This window comes from Mastigoproctus giganteus, chromosome 12, assembly GCF_048544385.1.
Source record: "Mastigoproctus giganteus isolate SK-2022 chromosome 12, ASM4854438v1, whole genome shotgun sequence".
NCBI classification, from domain to species: Eukaryota; Metazoa; Arthropoda; class Arachnida; order Uropygi; family Thelyphonidae; genus Mastigoproctus; species Mastigoproctus giganteus.
In genome coordinates, this window is record NC_143586.1 from 98,452,079 (window position 1) to 98,474,862 (window position 22,784).

General features: G+C 37.6%; 1 protein-coding gene across 1 annotated transcript in view; it reads right to left on the bottom strand.

Moving 5' to 3' along the window:
- Positions 1–22,784, bottom strand: part of LOC150077293 (lipase maturation factor 2-like) — a 378,351-nt gene that overhangs the window by 270,760 nt on the left and 84,807 nt on the right. The window contains exon 4 of the mRNA XM_090386704.1: positions 572–600. Coding sequence (XP_090242830.1) covers positions 572–600 — 29 coding nt within the window. The remainder of the gene's footprint in view (positions 1–571; positions 601–22,784) is intronic.

Here is a 22,784-nt window from a genome sequence, read left to right on the forward strand (position 1 = left end):
TATAAACTGTATCTACAATTACTTGTAAACTGATAAGATATGGAAGCACCTACTTGAATATTCCTACACAATTTGTACATAAATACATTTTTGAAATAATGTTCAAAATGTGTGAATGCACACTCCACAGAGCCCAATCTTAATGACTATAAATGTGCACATGCAAAAGGATTAAGCTATAAATAGATAATAGCATCACTAGGTCTGACTAGTATTGTGTTATACAAGTGATCAATAGTTTGACATTTGCTGTGCATCTAATTACATAACTTATCTTGCTCGAGGTCTTTTCAAAATATTCAAGATGACAATCGCAAACAATTTTTCTATTATAAAAATTGTTTGTGATGTCACCTTGATGCATCTAACCATACAAAAACAGAATCCCAAACTCTTACTCATGGAGCAAAAAAGTAGGAAATTATACTCAACAAAATTTCTGCTTTAGTAAAAGCAGACTGGTGATTTGAGTTGACACTACTGTAAAGAGATATTAATAATAATTGTTGTATTTTATGATTATTATTATTTATTTATTTTTTTTTTTGCATTAAACAAAGGAAGTACTCACCACTGAAACCACATAAATGTCTGCCCAACCTAAATGAAATAAAAAAAAAAAAAAAAAAAATGTATGATACACAATTACATTATTTGATATACAGGGTGTTTCAGTTAAATGTTTCAGAACTTCTAAGAGGGGTAGGGTACATCCTGACAACTCTAAATCATATAGCAATGTGGGGTCGGAAATGCTTTCCTGAAGCGGTGTTGTACACAGAAGCACCATAAAAAGAAAAGAGACCGTAAGTGAGAAATCGTTTTAATAATACATGAAAAGAAGCAAAAGGTACATGGATTAAAGTAAGTGTTCGAAGTTTCTTCCACGGGCTACAATGCACGCCTCACATCTCCGACGCATGGACATCCGAACATTCTGGAATACTCCAGGCGAATTTCTTCGGCAGCTACTGCGATTCTTGCAATCAGCTCCTCAGCATTGTCAACAGGGGTGTCATAAACTAGCGATTTCATATGACCCCAGAAATAAAAATCAAGACATGATAGGTCGGATGACCGAGCAGGCCAACGCACGGGACCACCACGTCCGATCCACTGTTGACCAAATGTGACATCCAGGTAGTTACGAACATCTCCGCTATAATGGGCAGGGGCTCCATCGTGTTGGAACCACATTGTCTGTTGCGTCGATGCAGAAATCTGTTCATCTCTCAAAAGTTGTGGCAATACTTGTTGCAGAAAGATCAAGTAGATAGGTCCGGTTAGACGACACGGTAACAGGTAAGGTCCGATGAGGTGATCTCCCATAATACCGGCCCATACATTGACCGAAAATCGAATCTGTGCTGCACGACGTCGTATTGCATGCGGGTTCTCGACCGCCCAGATATGGTCGTTATGCGTGTTGAAAATTCCTTCCCTTGTGAAGGATGCCTCGGAAAACAACACTTCAGCAGGAAAAAGGGGATTTGTAGCACATTTTCCAAGGTACCACTGTGCGAAAGCAATACGAGGTTGAAGAAACTTCGAACACTTACTTTAATCCATGTACCTTTTGCTTCTTTTCATGTATTATTAAAACGATTTCTCACTTACGGTCTCTTTTCTTTTTATGGTGCTTCTGTGTACAACACCGCTTCAGGAAAGCATTTCCGACCCCACATTGCTATATGATTTCGAGTTGTCAGGATGTACCCTACCCCTCTTAGAAGTTCTGAAACTTCTAACTGAAACACCCTGTATAAGTAATGAAATTAAAAATAGAATATATAAAGATTCTAAATTATTTGGAGGCTTTCGGCTACAGTTTGTCTTGTTACCCCTCCTCTTCCCTCTCTATTACGATTAATTGTTGGATTTATGTTAAATTTTCGCTCTACAGTTTTGCCATACTACTGGCATTTGTATTAATTTTTTTATACGTAATTTCAGTATATATATATATATATATATAATCTATTTTTTAAGATATCAATTAGATACTTAGCTCAACAGAATTTGGAAACTCCCATTACTCCCTTTCACTGTGTGATGCATGGTGTGGACCACTGAAAAGTCTATTCACAAGAAATTCTACAAGTAAAGAGATAATACAGAAAATCCAGATTTTGGACACAGCTCTATCCATAGTCAATGAACAGTATAGTGTTAACTGTATTGCAGCTCCAGGGGTCCCCCCCCCCCCCAAAACTCAGCATCAGGCAATGTGATGAATACAAAAAAAAAAAAAAAAAAACTCTGTAAAGGCCAGATTTATGTAGGTTAGTGAGTATTTGTGTAAGGTTGTGTTGGTTATATTTATCTGGCCTTTTAGCCGAAGGGCCTGAGTTTTCATACAAAAACCTCTAGTTTACTGTCCAGCACCACGAGCAGGAGAGCCAGGCAGTAGGGAGTGTAAAGTACTGGCGAGGCAAACCATGAGGTGGCCAAGCCTACAAAAGCAGGGCGAACCCAGTAAAAAAAAAAAAAAAAAAAAGTTGAAGGTGATAGTGGGGAGAGAGGAAGTAAGAGGGGGCCTGGTAGAGTAGGACCCCTAGGCTTTGCCTACTTTTGCTATATACGGTAGCTACACCCCTGACTTAGACAGACAGGTGAAACATAAATAATGATCATTATTAAAACAGTTTCAATTAAAATATGACAGACTTAAAACGGTGTCACAATTTCTACACATAGGACGATTTTCTGTCCTCAGCAGATAGCAATGAATCAAGTGACAATGTCCTATGTGAAGCCGAGATAGAACAACTTCCTCTTTACACCTGCACAGACTACGCTGCAGAGAATCGGTCATGTGCAGCATCACTATAAAGAAGGTGGGAATGACTTCATTTTGCATGACAATGTAACAAGGCACTTTGTTCGGGAGTTTTTTGGCTAGCATAATAGTCTGTCCACTGTCGCACTCACCGGACTTAACCCCTTGCAACTTTTTTGTTTCCAAAAAAAAAAAAGAAAGAAAAGAGAAATGCTGTTATTTTGATGGCACCAACAATGTTCAAAGGGCTATGGCAATATACAAAAGTCATGGCCCTCCACCAGTTGTTCCATTTGCATGTGATCGTTGCATGCAGTATATGAACAGAGGAGGCGATTACTTTGAATAAACCAAGGTTAGTTTACTCATACGTGGGATCATTATGTTTTTTCTAGTATTAGTTTCAATATTCAATTGCAGCACTATGTAGATATTTCACTGGAACAGATTATCCACATATACATTAAACAAGTTAGTTAATGTATGCAGTGTGTTACATTTTAGGCACATTCAATGTTTTTTTCTTAAACGAATCTTTTCTGTGACTAATTGAACTAAAAAACAAATTTAGTAATTAATTGAAAAGAAGATAACTTTATAGAACACAAATCTAATTTTATTCTCTAAACTTAATTAACCATTCAGTTTAATTACAACTGTATACTCTTCTTCAATGTATACACCGCTGAGCCAAAACCTTATGACCACTTACCTAATATCTGCACGTGCAGCCAAAACAGCTCGTATCCAGCGAGGCATGGACGTTACAAGATTTCTAAATGTGTCTTGTGGTATCTTACAGGAGTTAAATGATCTGCTGGTACCAACACATAACCAGCAGATCATTTAACTCCTATAAGGTCCGTGGTTGAGATGCCGCAGATCAGTTGCTGTTTCAACACAAACCACAGATGCTTGATGGGATTGATGTCTGGGGAATTTGGAGGCCAGGGCAATACCTGGAAGTCTTCCGCATGTTCCGCAAACCAGTCTCTAACAACGTGGGTGGTGTGGCATGGCACATTATCCTGGTGAAAGACAGCCCAGCCAGAGGGGAAGACCGTTGCCATGAAAGGGTGTACCTGGTCAGCAATGATGTTTAGGTAGGTGGTAGACGTCAGAGTGCCTGGCACATAGATGCCTAGACCCAGGGTATCCCAGCACAACATCGATTTTGCCGATGTTCTGCTGGGATACCCTGCACTGCCGCCACAAGCTTGTTTTTGTTCCACGGTGCATCCAGGCAGCATCACTTCCCCAGGTAAACGACACACACAGTCATCCAAATAGTGCAACAGGAAACATGATTCATCAGACCAGATGACCTTCTTCCAATCACTCAAGGTCCAGTTTCGATGCTCATGTGCCCACTGCAGGCATTGTTGCCAGTGAACCTTGGTTAGCAGCCTGTGGCTAAGCAGCCCCATTTTCAGCAGGGTTCGATGTACTAGGTGTTGACACTTTACTCCCGTCACCAGCATTCCAATTACTTGCAAGTTGCACCATAGTCGCCACGTACCATCTGGGAGAGCCTTTACTCACCTCTAGCATCGATGAGCCGTGGTCATCCAACACCTCGCCAGTGGTTCGTGGGTTCCCCCCCCAACCACTTTTGGTAGGTATTAACCACAGCTGACCGTGAGCATCCCACCAACCGTGCCGTTTCGGATATGCTCTGACCCAGTCATCTGGCCATTACAATTTGGCCTTTGTCAAGCACGCTTAAGTTTTTTGCCTTTCCCATCTGAAGAACAAGAGTAACCCTGATTAACAGAGCGCAGTATTACGTGTTTTTTTTTATACAGTGTCCTGACCTGTGCACACGCTGTAGTTCACCTGCAGTTGCTTTTATTTGCATAACGACACGCTGGTCATAACATTTTGGCTCATCTGTGTGTGTTTTTTACAAGCCTCTTCTCTATGTACAAAGCTAGATCTCTTCAAAAGCAAGAAATAAATATGAACTTCAACATAATGTTCACAAGTCTTACATAATAATATTGCAATAAATCTCCATTTAATCTATGAATTTGTTTTCTATATACAAATTCTATGGAAGAGCAATAATTGCTTGATTTCTAATTTTGTTCGATTTTAATAAAATTTGGAATTGCTTCCTATATTTTTTTAAAAGGCTTAACATCAACAGGGAGTAGACTTTTACATGCAGACATAGTAAAGATTATAGATGAATGTGCTTATGTGTGTGAACACAATTAAAAAAAGTGTGTAATTTATTTTTTATTTATTTATGTTCACACACATAAGCACATTCACCTATTATCTTAACTATATCTGCATGTAACAACTCTACTCCATTGATGTTAGGCGTTTTAAAAAAAAAAAATAGGAAGCAATTCCAAATTTTATTAAAATTGAACAAAGTTTGTTCAAAGCAACCCATCTGAAAACTTCGATCCTAAAACAATCTTCAAATTAGAACAGAAATAAAAATAACACTATATTAATGAAGTTTGAAACAAAAATTAAACCAGAATTCACTGGTACAATACAACCTAGAGCCAAATAAAAGCCTCAATATATATGCATAATTAACATGTTTAATTCTCATTGCCTTGCTTTCCAGGCAGCACCTGGAAAGCAAGGCAATGGGAATTTCCAAGCCTGCTGAGAGTCATAGTGGAACAAGTAAATACATGGGCTGTGTTAGGGTAACTAAGAGTAGAAACAGGTGCATGTATACCAATGCTAGGAGTATAGTTAATTTCAATGAGCTTGTAGTGCTAGTCAAGACATCAAAGGCAAATATTGTTGGGATATCAGAGACATGGTGTCACACAGACATAAGCAGTGCAGAACTGGAATTTGGGGAGTACAATGTGTACAGAAAGGATAGACAGGACAGGAAGGGAGGAGGGTTTATGCTGTTAGTTAAGAAACAAAATCTAAGGAAGTGCATCCAATTGATGTTGGTGGACAAAGCAATGTTGAGTCTGTTTGGTGTGACATAACCACCAGAAAAGGAAAAATAAGAGTAGGCATGTGTTATAGGCCTAATAAATCTGATGAGTATAATGAGCAATTCAGCAGAGAAGTAGTGGGCCAGTAAATTAGAGTTTTATAATTTTAATTTTCTGGATACTGACTGGAATTTGTGGGTTGGTCACTCACACACTAGCAAGGCTTTTATCGATTTATTGGATGATTGGTTTTTACACCAGCATGTTTGGGAGGCAACTAGAGGGAGTAGTAATACTTTTGATCTGATTATCAGTAATAATTCTTCATGCATCCAGAATCTGCAGATAAAGGAACCACTAGGTGGCAGTGATCACTGCCACCTAGTGGTTCACAAGTACTTGGCTTTTAGGAGCATTAGCTGTTGTTGTTGTTTTGGTTTTTAGGAGTATTAGCAACTAAGGCCATATTGCTCCGGGGATATGCGGTGGTCATTCCCTGACCTTTCCACATCCTCCGTATTTGGTGGCTCACAGGCTCGAACCCCCGGTCTAATCAAGAAGCATGTGCTACTCACTGCCGCTCCTGCCTACCTGGCTACGGAGGCACCTTAATAAACTGTTCTAAGTTTTAAGTGTAAAACTGGCTGAACAGTGCGTAAGAACTTTGAGAACATGTAGAAGTGCTAATGAAACATTAGAGGAGAGATCTAACAGACAGAGATGAGACTATGAATACGAAGACTGACAGAAAACATTAAAGAAAGAGAAGCAGGATTGGAAATAAGATGGGCGAAATGTCGTAGGACTTCGCAGAAGTATTGGATGTGAATAATCAACAAGCTGCAATTAATGTGGGAGAGCATGACATAGGAAATATGTCACAACTGTGAGTACTGAATGCGATGCAAGATATTAGGGATACGAGTTAAACACATTGAATAAATACATTAAATGCTGTCACAATGGAAAGATTTCACTTGACCCACTGTCTGAGACACCTATTCTATTATGAGAGCTGCTTACAGGGGATACACGTGAAGCAAATAACGACAGAGAACATATACGAGAGTACAACTCAGCAATGCCATTTGCATATGGGTACAGATTAAATCACTGCCTGGAAATGGTCCATACTGTTTCAGAATACACGGCCATATTTACCATTTGGTCTCACTGCTATATCCAAATTAGGCAAATAAGCAAGGATATGAACAACTTTATATTTTTGATTCTGCTGAAGCAACAACAAAACAGCTTGAAAAACAATCAAACCAAGGGTGTATGGCGAAGTAATGCAACAACTGGATGAGGTGGTTAAGAAATGATATAATGCACCTACATCCAAAATGGAGGTAGCGGCAATATTTGTTGAGAATACTGGGCACCACCTGCAAACAGAGACATATGCATATACCCCACAGGTGACGGCTGTAGAATTATATCACCGCTACACACGAATGGTGAAGACAAGGATCTAGATTAAACTATTTACACAATAATCAAAAAGATGGCATATGTTATACTGGGTACATCTAGTTTTATTATAAATATAATAACATCAGTGATACTTCTGTTTCTGCACCATTGAGTTAAACCTAGTCATAAGACTACTGTTATGACTATACTTAAAGTTCATCACTGAGAATGACTCACAAAAATATGTTGATGAAAAAAACTGTTAGCAAAGCTGTTGCCAGATTTTTTAAGTTGACAAAAGTTTCAGGAATGGAATTCCTGACTTTTAATACCTCATTTTCTGCAGTTTTCTTTGCTAATCGCATTACTAGCCACTCCCTTTCAATATTTTCTAAGTCAGCTCAGAGGTCGATAAAGTTTTGCCTCCAAACTGAGCTCCTCTGAAAATCAATCAATTGCATCTCAAAATCATCCAGGTCTATCCACTGAGACATTTTCAGGTTCAGATCAACTGATTCTATTCTGTAAACTTAATGAATTTTGCAGTTTCTTCCAATTCTCATAACTTGAGAAATCTTGAGGCTTATATGGCATCAGCCAAAAAAAGAAACACCTTCTTTCACCCATCCACTAGCTCCAAATGTTTGTCTAGTTCTGCCTTGAATCTGTTTAAGCTATCAACTTCTACGACAGATGGAAGTTTGTTCCAGCAATCTACCACCAGCTGGCAAAAAGCAAACTTCTGCACATCTATCCTACAACTGACTTTCCTCAATTTGAATTTATACCCTCTCAGGCGATTATTCTGAGCAAGAGGAAGAATCCCATCAGCATTGAGCATGCTCAAACGATTCAAGGCTTTATACACCTCTATCAGATCACCTCGCTGGTGCCTAGTCTCCAGACACTAACTTGCAAAACTTAAGCCTTTCTTTGTAAGAGCAACCACTTTGTTCCATTCACTAATCTTGTTGCTCTTCTCTGTACTCGTTCCAACAGCTCTACATCCTTTTTAAAATGAGGCCTCCAGACCTGTATACAGTACTCAAGGCGTGGCCTGACCATTGCCTTATACAAGGGGATAATCACCTACTTATCCCTGCTAGAAAAATTCCTGTATATCATTGACAAGATATCATGAGCTACACTTGCAGACCATCTGCACTGCTTAGAAAACTTCATATCTGCCTGCACAATTACCCCTAAGTCCTTTTCACTCTACCACTGTTATTGTAGTACCACACAGTTGATACGTTACTTTGGTGTTACTGCTTCCCATAAGCAGTATTTTACATTTGTCAATATTAAACTTCAGTTGCCACCTCTCAGCCCATTTGCTCAACTTTTCTAGATCCGTTGCATCAGCGTACTGTTCTTAGTCATTAAGAACCCTGCCGACCTCTGTATTATCTGCAAACTTCGACATTAAGCCTGATATAACATCAATATCATTAATGAATACACAAAACAACAAAGGGTGCAACACTGAACCCTGGGGGACTCTACTAATAACATTAGTCTACTAAGAGCAGTGTCCAAGGATTACCACTCTGTCTTCTCCCACTCAAACATCTCCAGCAGCAATTTGCCTCCAATGACACACTGCTCCAATTTGTTCAACAGTCTTCCATGTGCAACAGTATCAAAAGCCTTTCTAAGATCCAAATATATGATATCAAAATTATTCCCTGCATCCAGTTCTTTTGTGACCACATCATAGTATGCAATCAAATTGGTCAGGCAAGACTTTCCCTTAACAAAACAATGCTGTGTCCGAGCTATAACTGAAGTCTTGTCTAGATGATCCTGCAGTGCTTCTTTAACCAGTGCCTCCATTAATTTTCCTGGAACAGAAGTTAAACTATCAGGTCTATAATAACTTGTCACCCTTTGAAACTCCTTTGTGAATTTGGGTCACATTTGCACATCTCCAGTTCATGGGTACCTCCCCTGAGTCCAAAGAAGCTCTCATAATTATGGCTAAGGGTTTGCTTACTCCTTTAATATAACTGGATAGATTCCATCCACCCAGGTGCCTTTATGTTTATCTTCAACAATTTCTCCTCCAATTTACTCACAGCTATTACAAGATTATCTAGCTTACTGATATAGATTAATACACCTCTGGCATTCTCATCCCTGAATAACCCTTGATGTGTGAATGTAGATGAAAAATCCTCATTTCGTTGGTTAGCAACCTGAGCAAGGATCATCAACAGTTGAACCATCGATATCAAATGGACCAATCTGATTCATCCCCTTCCTTCTAGAGTTTACATAAGAAAAGAACTCTTTACTGTTTTTCTTCGCCAAAGTTTCTCATAATATGCATTTTCCTGCCTAACCCCCTTTGTAACTTGGTTACAGACCAGCTTATATCTATCATATCCTTCTGTATCACCGGTTAATTTATATGTATCCCATGCATTTTTCTTCTCTGCCAGATGTGTAATTAGTTCATTGGACATCCATTTAGGCCTAAATCTTGAACAATATTTCTTAGTTTGTATGAAAAGCCAAGTTGTTTCCAAGATTATTTCTTTGAATGCTTCTCATTTTGAATTTGCTGTTGGTAACATCATCAGTTGGTCCCACCGTATAGAATTTAAATACTGTCACAGACCACTGTAGTTACCTTTAGGAAAGCAAAACCCTTCCCTTTACCCCTGATGGTAGTTACCACTTTGAGTAAATCCCACTTCAGCACACTGATTACTGCCACCTAGTGGTTCTTTTTATCTGCAGATTCTTAATGCACGAAGAATCACCAATGATAATCAGATCAAGAGTATTACTCCCTCTAGTTGCCTCCCCAACATGCTGCTGTAGAAAATAATCATCCAATAAATCCACAAAAGCCTTGCTAGTGTTTGAGTGACGAACCCACAAATTCCAGTCAATCTCTGGGAAATTAAAATGCCCCATTATAAGACACTGATTTTCTGGCTCACTATTTCTCTGCAGAATTGCTCATTATACTCACCTGATTCATTAGGCCTATAACACACACTTTCATTTTTCCTTTCCCAGTGCTTATGTCACACCAAACAGACTCAACATTGCATTGTTCACCATCAATTGGATGCACTTCCTTAGATTTTATTTATTTCTTAACTAAAAGCATAACCTCTCCTCCCTTCCTGTACACATTGTACTCCTGAAATTCCAATTCTGCACTACTTATGTCTGTGTGACACCACGTCTCTGATATCCCAACAATATTTACCTTTGATGTCTTGACTAGCACTTCAAGCTCATCAAATTTATTAACTATACTCCTAGCATTGGTGTACATGCAAGTATACATGCACCTGTTTCAGTTACCCTAACACACCCAATGTATTTACTTGTTCCACTGACTCCCAGCAGTCCTGGAAGTCCCCATTGCCTTGCTTTCCAGGCTAGTGCTCATTTCAATAGAAGCAGTGCAAGAATCACTTTCACCTCCGCCAGCAGCTACTGTTAATCTTCAGTCTGCGCATCCCTCCAAGCTAGCAGTTTTCCGACCCACCTAACTCTGACTCAATAGCATCAGCAAATATTCTTGCACTCTTTCTATTTAAGGGTATGCCACCCCTATGGAAGCAGTCTCTCCTGTTAACAAGCACAGACCACGGCGAGAAAAATTCTACCCCTTGAGCCTTGCACAATCTCTCCAGGGCCGAATTGATTAACAAGGCTCTCATCATATGCTCCCTCCTATAATGTCTGGGCAGAATTGCAGACACTTTCAAATTGAACCCTAACTCACGGCTTTTTTTTCAACATTAAACTGTACTTGTTAAGTAATTCTGCCAGTCTCCTACTCTTAATATCATTAATGCCAACGTGTACAACAATATCACCCTTTGTACCCTTAAAAAATTATGTGCTCTACAACGTCAACCTTTGCCTCTGGCAGACATACCCTGGTGCTGTTCCACGTATCCTTTTTGCACAATATGTTCCTTGTTTCCCTGATATTAGAGTCACTAATAACAGCCAGTTTCTTTGGGACCAGCACATTCTGACTTGGGGATTACCGCTGTGTTGCATAATGTTCAAGTACATGCTCTGGCATTGATGTGGGCAGCTGAGAGCTTGATGGGCCCATCAATTTAAGTCATTCGAGGGCATCCACCCTGTTCTTCAAGCTCTCATATAGGCCCATAATGCTGAATTAACACCTGATTTCCTCACTGCTTACAGCGCGCACACGCATGCACGCATGCACACACACACACACACACACACAAAGACATTCCCCTTGGCAATATCATGTTCCGTTCCCAATTGCTCCACAAACATCAAACAGTGCATTTCAAAAGGCTGTGATTCAGAGGACAACTGCCCCCCAGTTCTCCCCTGAGCCACAGCACTCCCATTAGTTTGAGCCTTTTGTTTTGCTGCTCTGAGTCATGATTTCTATTCAATTTCAAATAAAATTCCAATACAAAATATAACTCTAAACATATGCCAATGCAGTTATAACACTATATATATAGTATTTCAGTATCGAATATTATCTCCAAGTTACGCTATGACTTTATCTCCTGTCAAGTTACGTATTAATTTATAATGTTACGTTTGTATAAACTAGGTTGTTATAGGTATTAAGTTAAAAAAGTACAATTTAACTGACAATGAAATTTAATAAGATTAGTAAATTTTACTGATTAATTTATACTACTATACTTACTATCTAGCTTTCTGTTAAACCTTACACTATCTAGTTGACTCTGACATTCAGACACATTGAAGACCATGATGGTCAGTTTCTCATCAGTTTCAAGATTAGTGATGTTTCTTTTTAGATTTGGGAAATGCTTAAAATTGCCACCAGCTTAATTTCAAGTTCCTTTGTTATTAAACATAACATCGAGAGTCTTACCAGTGCCCTGTAATTTGATGTTCAAATCATTTAAATGAGAGCCAAAATCTGTAAAGAACATCGGTTTACAAATCCACACGTCAGATATACCTTTACAAGAAAATTTTTGATCTCTCAAAAACAGATTGATTTCTTCCAGTTATTCAATTAAGAACAGACCCTCGACTCAGACAACAAATGTTGTACATAAGCAGTCCTTTGTACACTGAATGCACCTCATTCAATAAATTCTGAAACTGTCTTTTTACCAAAGCATCCATTATAGTTTGAATCATGTATTCAAGTTCCTTTAGACCAGCTTTTGCACACTAAGCCTCCTCGTGTAAGATGCAATGAAAGCCTACCAGTGGATAACCAACATGTTCTGCAAATATATTTACAAAACTTGCTTCGCTACCAATCAAACTGGATGCACCATTGGTTGTGATAGAAACTACTTTTGAAACTTCAACATATTGTTTTAGGACTGAATTCTGCATGCTGAAAAAAAAAATTGTATGCATTCCCCTTTGGACATGCATGCCATAGGTTTACCACCCCTGTTCTAATATCTTGAGTCTTACATAGTGAAGCTGTCATTTGCACAGCATTTCAATTTATGAATGTTGCAATTTGAGGATGGTTTCAGCTCCAGACAGGATCAGTTCCACACAACATATAAGATCAAAGAAAAACTCATTCTGGCAGGATACATCTGTTTAAACTTCACTGGTTTACATCAGGAAGGCTGTGTTGGAGTGCATACTTTCCCATTCATTTTCCTCAAGATGCACTTCCATAAAAACCAACGCCAGTGATGATGGAATACACCATCCCTAATAAAAAAATAAATAAATAAAAAAAAAACCCTGCATAATGAACCTAAATATTACACGAAAAACAACTCATCTGGAAATGTGATGCCAAAAATCCCAAAACTGGAACAGAGATAAATCATACATCAATGGCTCCCTGGAAGTTGTAATCACGGAATAACCCTGTGGTGGATTAGAGTTTATTGAAGAGAGAGGTGCTGCATCCTTACAATTCACTAAGGTCCCATGGGTTTCTGACAATATGGGCTCTCAGTGAATGAAATTTAGCTTAACAAAAAAAAAAAAAAAAAAAATTTACACATTTAAAGTTCACTTCTTTTTTTTGTGTGTGTGGGGGGGTATTACAAATTTTCACTATTTGAAAGCACTGGGTGGCAGAAGAAATATGGTAGTTTCAACAAGCATTAGTGGTATTTATGAAATTCCTTTCAATATTAAGGAACAACTGTGAAACAAACATGTGGTTTTCAATTTTTGTTGGAAATGTGCCTAGTGAAAAAAAAAATCAGACAGTCAAAATAAGTTATTCTGCTTCACTTTACACCACATATCCTTATGTTTATGAAATTATTTTCATTTCCACCATAACTTACGAATCAGAATTGAAAGGTGTGTGTGTGTGTGGGGGGGGGGGGTAATGCAGGTCCTTCTGGCTGGAATACACCATAATATGGAATATTTCTTCCAAATCAATGAGTAATTAATTGTGTGTTTTACAATGTAACAAGAACATTACACTTTACGAAACGTAATAAATCTTATTTTTTAAAATTTTCTTCATTTATGTTCTGAAAGTATATTGTTATTTTGTCCTCAAGTTTTGTTCAGTTACATAGGCTTTTGAAAACTTTTGTTTGGGAGAGATGAAAGCCCTGAAAGCATGCATAGCATGTTTTTGAGGCTTTCCCCATATCCTTTAATAGATAAAGGATAAAAATGATTAAAAAATTCTAATAAACAATTGACAGTTCATTTACATAATTCTTTATTAAAATAAATCCTGTGTATACACGTAATATACATATTTTCTTCATTACTTTTGTGATGCAAAAGACCAGCAGTAATCTTGCTTACTGCTGGTCTTTTGCATCACATTTTTGTCTTCCTTTTCTCTTCAAGAAAGACAAAAAAAAAAAAAAAAAAAAAATTCTCCATAGCAAAGATCCAATTTTCTACATTTTAAAACTGAAATAAAATTGTTTTATGACACTAACTATTAAATTTTGTTCTTTTCGATTTTGAAAAATATTCTTTGCTTCTGGTGTTTGTATATGAAGTAATTTAACAGTAACCTCACTTTACACAACAATAAACTATTATGAATATGATAATGAATGAATGTATGTTGTTTATGACAATTAAAAAAAAAAAAATTCCCTACAATTTTTTTTTTTTATTACATTGAAAACTGACACCCAAAATTCTGAGAATGCAACAATCACAAAAATTTAATCCTCACATCTCTCCAATATTTTGCATATGAAGAAAAAATTAGGCCAATTAAATAAAACATTTCAGAAAAAATAGAACATATACAAGGCCATAATTGAATCACAGAAAAATGTTTTCATGTTGCTGATGCTATCGAGGTGGCATTAGGTGTGTTGGAAAACTGCTAGCTTGGGGGGGGGGGGGATTCACAGACTAAAAGATTAATGGTAGCTGCAGGCAGAGGCGAAAGTGATTCTTGCACTGCTTCTATTAGAATGAGAAGTGACTTGGAGGGTGGGGTGCTGGAGGTTTAGGGACTAGTGGGGGCAGTCATGAAAAAAATAAATGCATTGGCTGTGTTAGGGTAACTAAGAATAAGAATAGGTGAATGTATACTTGCAAGTACACCAATGCTAGCAGTATAGTAAATAAATTTGAACAATTTCGAGTGCTGGTCAAGACATCAAAGGCAGATATTGTAGGGATATCAGAGATGTCGTGTCACCCAGATATAAGCAGTGTAGAATTGGAATTTGGGGAGTACAATGTGTACAAAAAGGATAGACAGGACAAGAAGGGAGGAGGGGGTTATGTTGTTAATTAACAAACAAAATCTAACAGAGTGATCCAATTGATATTGGTGGACAATGCAATGTTGAGTGTTTGGTGTGACATAAGCACTGGGAAAGGAAAAATGAGAATATAATATAAGCAGTGCAGAATTGGAATTTGGGGAGTACATTGTGTACAAAAAGGAAAGACAGGATAGGAAGGGAGGAGGGTTTATGCTGTTAATTAATAAAAACAAAAATGTAAGGAATTGCATCAATTAGCATAGATGGACAGTACAATGTTGAGTCAGTTTGCTGAGACATAACTGGGAGAGCAAAAATGAAAGTAGGTGTGTGTTACAGGCCTAGTGAGTACAACGAAAAATTGTACAAAGAAATAGTGGGCTGTAAATCAGATTGTGTTATAGTGTGGTATTTTAACTTCCCAGATATTGACTGGAACTTGTGGATTGGTCACTCGCACAATAGTAAGACTTATGTGGATTTATTGGATGCTTGATGCCTGCAGCGGCATGTTCAAGAGGCAACCAGAGAGTATAATACTCTTGATCTGGTTATCAGCAGTGATTATTTGTGCATTAAGAATTTATAGATAAAGGAACTACTAGGTGGAAGTGATTAGTGTACTGATGTGGAATTTACTTAAAGATATAATTACCATCAGTGGTAAAGGAAAGGGTTTTTGCTTCTGTAAAGGTGACTATAGTGGTTACACACACACACACACACACACACACACACACACACACACACACACACACACACACACAATCTCTCCATATGGTCATTACTAGGGCTTGCATAAAACCAAGAAAGTTCAAAACCGAGTTTAACCAAAGTTTACTTTTAAAACCGATTTTCTCAGGCTTAGGGGAAATAATTAAAAGCTTATAACACAGGTATTTATTTTATCTTGGGTAGATTGTATAAATCATAATCAAATCTTTTAAACAAAGTCTATCACCTCTTATAGTAAAAAAAATTAAAACGCTCCAAAAAAGTAATCAGCTTGAGATTACACAAAATTACAAATTGTATTCAAATCCTTTGAATAAAAACTACAGAGAGTGAAGAAGACAGAGAGTGGTAATCAATGGACACTGCTCAACGTGGACTAATGTTATTAGTGGAGTTCCTCAGGGTTCAGTGTTGGGTCCGTTGTTGTTTTCGGTGTTTATGAATGATATTGATGATGGGATATCAAGTTTAATGTCCAAGTTTGCAGATGATACAAAGGTTGGCAGGGTTGTTAAGGACACTACTGACGCTATGCTGCTGCAATAGGATATGGAAAGGTTGAACAGATGGGCTTGAGAGATGGCAAATGAAGTTTAACATTGACAAATGTAAAGTACTACATATGGGAAACAGTAACCCCAGAGCAACGTATCAACTCTGCAGTACTACACTGACAGTGGTGAAGAATGAAAAGGACCTGGGGGTAATTGTGCAGGTAGATATGAAGTTCTCTGAGCAGTGCAGACGAGCTGCAAGAGTAGCTCATGGTGTCTTGTCAATGATATACAGGAATTTTTCTAGCAGGGATAAGGAGGTGATTATTCCCTTGTATAAGGCAATGGTTAGGCCACATCTTGAGTACTGTATACAGGTCTGGAGGCTTCATTTCAAGAAGGATGTAGAGCTGCTGGAACAGGTACAGAGAAGGGCAACAAGATTAGTGAATGGAACAAAGGGTTGCTCTTACAAAGAAAGGCTTAAGTTTTGCAAATTACAGAGTCTGGAGACTAGGCACCGGCGAGGTGATCTGATAGAGGTGTATAAGGCTTTGAATGGTTTGAGCATGCTCAATGCCAATGGGATTCTTCATCTTGCTCAGAATAATCACCTCAGAGGGCATAAATTCAAATTGAGGAAGGACGGATGTCGGATAGATGTGCGGAAATTTGCCTTTGGCCAGCGGGTGGTTGGTTGGTGGAACCGACTTCCATCACTTGTTGTTGAAGTTGATAGCCTAAACAAATTTAAAGCTCAACTGGACAGGTATTTCGAACGAACGGAGGGGTGAAATGGGAGTGGTGTGTGTTTTTTTTTTTTTTTTTGGCTGATGCTGAATAAGCTTGCTTTCTTGCATCATATGCCTCTGCTAATGCTAACTATCTTCTCGTATAGTAAACAAAAAAATAATAAGCCCTATAATAATAATAAATAATTAAATAAATAAAAATAATGTGAAAAAAAAACAACTTGGGGAAATTACTTTATTTATTGCTCAGCTTTTTTCTGAAAATGATCCTTTAAAAAATACAGTGTATTAAGCATTTTTCCTGATAGACTTGACCTTATTTTTGTGTTAAAGAGACCAGTGATCGAAAACACTCTCTCAGATTGGACACTTGTTGGTTTAATGATCAGCAGTGCTCTATAAACTTTCTCCAGCTTTTCACTTCTACTGCTAGTTGCCTCCAAAATTTTAAATTCTTTGCTGATTTCCAATTCACTCGGATATTTTGAAGGATCTTCAGTTAATCTCTTTATTACACTATCATACTCTCGCATGAGTGTATCTCCAAAATCGGAACTAGACGAGTCTTTGTTTTCTTCTAAAAGAACAGTTAGTTTATTTTCAGTTTCTTCATTCAACGCTAAGACTCCTTCGGAATGTTTTGCAAATAATCTCTGATAAATCTCTTCAGCATGCTTTTTCAAAACTTGCTTACTTGGAAAATCAAAAGTTCTAGAACCTGAATCTTCTTTCCTAAACTTTTTGGGGTTGTGTAGATAGCTCAGCAAAGCCACAGTTTGGCAATTTCGTCTTGCATTGTAATACTGCAAAAGGCTTTGGTGAAACTTTAAAGCAAATGGGTTTTCTGCTGTATCAAGCTTAGCAAGCAGAAATTCTATTGAAGACTTTGCTTTAAATAAGTCTGTATCTTCTGAGGTTATAGCCTTCAGAATCATTTCAACTGGTTGCAAAGTTTCACATAGCAATTCAAGGTTTTCCAGTCATTGTCAGACACAGCTTCAGTTGACAGTACTGCACATAGAGCATTTGGAATGCAATTTTTCAATTTCAAAAATCTCTCAATCATATAGAATGTGATATCCCATCTAGTCTTGCAATCTAATATAAGTTTATATTCTTTCCCATTAAATTTTGCTTTAACAAAATTTTGTAATATGTCATTTTTGGTAGGCGATTTTCGAAAAAGCTTGCAAATTTTTCCGACTTTGTTAATAGTTTGTGCAATATTGGCCATTGGATTGAAGAAATAAATGATCTCATCGGTAAAGTCGGTTTGATAAAGCATGCCTTGCTGGCTTTCTTCAACTTCTTCATCATCATTACTTTCCTCATTATTTTCATTTTCTTCACTGTCTTTGGGAGACAGACTGTGGCACCATAATTGATTGCTTTTTCATAAAGTACAGATGTAGAGAATGGACTATATATTGTTGATGATTAGGCATAATTTGCTTGCCAAACTTCATCATCATTGCTGCTCCATCGGTGGTGTAGGCAACAATATCCTCATCCCAGTTCAAACCAAATTCCTTCAAGTATCCATTCACAATTTGCTCAGTTCTTCTGCTATCAAGTGAACCATTAATCTCAATAAGATCTAACGACCAATGATTGTCTTTTGAATGCACATTTACTGTATATTCATATACCTTTTAATTTGTATATTCGTCTAGAGTCAATGAATACCGTGCACCCAAAACTAATGAATTTCTAATATATAACTATATATCATCATCATCAGCCATTTTCCATCCACTGCAGGATGAAGGCCTCTCCAGCAACTTTCCAGTTCCTTCTGTTTTTAGCACTGGCCATCCATTTACTACCCAAAAACTCATGAATTTCATCTATCCATCTCTGCCTTTGTCTTCCAGGATTTCTTCTAGCTCCTCTTGGGTACCATTCTGTTATTTTCTTAGTCCATCTGTCATCATGTCTTCGAGCTGTGTGTCCTGCCCAAGACCATTTTAGTTCTTTAGTTTTGATAAGAATGTCCTTTACTTGAATTTGCTGCCTAATCCATGTGTTTCTCTTCTTATCTAACAGTCTGATTCCCAATATAATTCGTTCCATTCTTCGCTGTGTAGTTCTTAGCTTCTCTTCCATTCTTCTGGTAAGTGCCCAAGTTTCACTTCCATAAGTCATGGTGGGGAGTATACATTGGTTCATTATTTTACGTTTCAGACAAACTGGGATATTGCTCTTCAGTATATGACTATATTTCCTGAATGCTGTCCATACAAAATTTATTCTTCTCTTGACTTAAAGCCATTTATCATTATTACAGCTAATAACTTGTCCCAGATAAGTATATGACTCCACCATTTCAATTACTGCTCCTTCAATCATTATTTCCCTTTCCGTGGCATACTTGTTCATCATTACTTTTGTTTTAGACATATTCATCTTTAGTCCAAAGTCCTTACTAACTGTGCATAACTGATTAAGATTTTCCTCTAATTCTTTGGGATCGTGGCTTATAATCACAATGTCATCTGCAAATCGTAAATGGTTTAGGTACTCTCCGTTCACATTGACTCCTTTCTGCGATCAGTCTAATCTTCTGAAAGCTTCCTCAAGGGCAGCAGTAAACAGCTTCGGAGATATTGTGTCTCCTTGTCGAACTCCTTTCTCGATTTTAAATTTGCTACTGTCTTTGTCTAGTCTAATAAAGGAGGTAGCACTCTTATATATTTTCTTCAAAATCATAATATATGGGGTATCTATGCCTTGTCTTTCCAGTGCCCGAAACATTGCCTTATGCTGTATGGAGTCAAATGCCTTTTCATAATCCACAAATGCCAGGCATAATGGTGTTTTATATTCATTTGCTTTCTCCATTAGCTGTGATATTACGTGAAGGTGACCCATAGTTGAGAATCCTGTCCTAAAGCCAGCTTGCTCTTTCGGTTGATTCTCATCAAGTATTCTTTCTAATCTGTTAGTAATGACCCTTGTGAACAACTTGTAGATGTTGGATAACAAGCTAATTGGTCTATAATTTCCAATTTCTGATTTATCTCCTTTCTTATGCAGCAAAACTATGATTGCATTATTCCACTGCTTAGGCGTCACACCTTTTCTAATGCACTTTGTGAAGAGCCTTGCCAGTTTTTGTGTTATGTCTCTTCCGCCCAATTTTAACAACTCTACGGTAACTTCATCTTCCCCCGGGGCTTTCCGATTCTTCAATGCATGTTCTACCTCATCAGGAAGAATATTGGGTATGTCGTATGTGTTGCTACTTTGCAATCCATCTTCCCCAATGCTGGTATCATTCCCTCGCTCCTTGTATACTTCTCTATAGTAGTCTTCTGCTATTTGAATTATGCCTTTTCTGCTGTTTATAAGTACACCATCGCTATTCTTCAGTTTCAGTATCATTTGTCTTTCTGTATTACTGCTCATGGCTGCTGATTTAAATCCTTTGTTTTCCCTTAATGCTTGTTCTACTTTTCTTGTGTTAAATCTTCTTATGTCCTCTCTGAGTCTCTTTCTAATGGCTTTGCATAACTCAGTATACTCAATTTTCTCCCTGTCAGTGTTTTTTCCGCTCTTCATTTGTTGTCTTTGGTTCATCATGACAAGTGTTTCTTGACTAATTTTTTCTTCTTTGGATTTCTGTTTCCCTATAGGTTTCTTGGGCTTTATCACTTTCAGAAAGTTGTAATATTCCTTGTCGATATCTTAGTCCTCAGCAGTCTGCAGAAGCTCAAACTTGTTTTTAAGTTCCAGTACATACTGCTTTTTCTCCTCCTCTGTTATCTCAAAGACCTTTGTATTATTTACTCGAGTCAGTTTTTTCCTTTCCTTTCCTACATCTATATAAAGTGTACATCTTACCATTCTGTGATCACTTCCAACATTTACCTTATTCAGGACGGTAACATCATTCACAATATATCTTCTGTTAGTGAGGATGAAGTAGATTTCATTAGTTGTTAATCCATTTGGACTCTTCCATGTCCACTTTCTGTTCACCCTTTTCTTGAAAAAAGTGTTCATTACTGACGTTCCTTGAGATTCTGCAAATTCCACAAGTCTTTCACCTCTTATTTCCTTCACCAATTCCAAAATTTCCTATAGTTCCTCTTTCTGCGCTGTTTTGCCTTTTTCCAACCTTAGCATTGAAGTCCCCCATAATAATAGTGTAGTGGGTTTTCTGCTCATCTAGAAGACTCTCAATTTCAGTGTACATTTCTTCAACCTCTTCATCATCATGGCTCGATGTTGGTGCATAAATCATTATAATCTTTAGCTTGTACCTCTTAGAAATCTTGAGTATTAGTCTTGACGCCCTTGGTGATGTACTTTTGAATTCCAAAATGTTGTTTTTAAAATCTTTATGGACCAGAAACCCAACTCCACCTTCACTCCTTTCACTGTTTCCATTGGTGTACAGCAGATTTCCACTTAATAAACTTATAAGTGATTCATTTTTTCTTCTTGTTTCAGCCAAACCGATGATATTCCAATTCACATTTTCTAATTCCTTTTGCAGCTCTAATATCCTGTCTTCACCGATGAGTGATCGTACGTTATAACAGGCCAAGTTCAATTTCCGTGCATGGCAGCCTGGTCGTACCCAGAGATTCTTAGCACCCTCTGCTTCCACTCTGATCCTCTCGCTGCCGTAAGAGGGAGAGTGAAAGCTGCTGGGGACTGAGGGCCATTTGTATTGTTGTGCTCTCATTGCTGGAGGGTTTGGTCTTTTCCTCTTCACGCTGACCAGGCGTCTTGAAGAGAACCACTCTACACGTTCGTTGCCACCTAAGTGACGTAACAGGGCTTACCATCGAGAAGGTGTGCATGAGTGGATTTTAGGGAGGCAGGCCAACCGGACTTCTCCTAAATCTTCTGTAATAGAGAGATATTGGATCCATCAGTGTTTTAGGCTGAGTGTCTGATAACACACAGGATACCTGTTCCCCTCTATATATATATAGTTAAATATATATAGAGGAGAACAGGTATTTATTTAAGGTATATATTTAACTATATTTTTAATTCCATTCACTGAGGCTGGTGGTAATTTATCGTATTTATTTCTCTGAAGGTGAAGGCTTGATTGTATAAACTCACTCTTGGCAATTGAATTAAAAGAAAATCCATCTAAAGCGGCTAATTTTGAAATCTCTTCTTCCATAGATTTTTTAATTATAAAGTGTTCTAATGTTCTTACCATATTTACGGGAGGTTCACTGTTATCTTGTTTAATGTCAATCTGATGCATTTTCTTTAAATGCAACATTAAAGATGATGTAGATCCTCCAGATGACTTCATTATCTTCAGACATTTCGAACACTGTGTTTCATCTTTGCTTTTTCGAGCAAAATAATTCCATACATTTGATTTCATCTTAGACATATTAAGAGTAATAAATATTAATTAGTATGAATTTATATCACCGACAATTTTAAATAAAAATATTGAAGATAACAAAGGCGCAATACTATGTGTCACTCCCGTAAGCACTGAATGAAGACTCTAAATGAGGCAAGTTTCAAAATTGTCACGAAAGAAATTTTTTTTTTATTTACTTGCAATTTTTTTTTTCCCCCAATTAAATCTATTGTATTTTCAAAATGACATAAAAGCTAAATTTGGTGAAGCTGCTTTTTGGAGGACATTTGATCGCAAATTTAATAGGAATAAAGAAGCAAAAAACTTTCTACGATTGAAATTTGATGCAATATTCAGTGAATCTGTTTCTAGTGGGTAACCATCAATAAGGCATTCCATAACTTGCCTGGCGAGCAAGATAGATGGAACGGAGAAATGTTGAGCATTTTCTTTTACGCTATCGCTCCGACTCACTCAGTCGTAAATGAGTACACCTGCATCATGCCATGATACAGGTGGGAAGATAAAAAGGTATCCCTCCTAGATTTGGGCCACTTGCCCATGAGATTCGTACCTAAACAAAATAAAATAAAAAAACATGTTTAAAACAAAGCAGTTGAACGATACAGACAAACGAACAAACAAAAGAAAA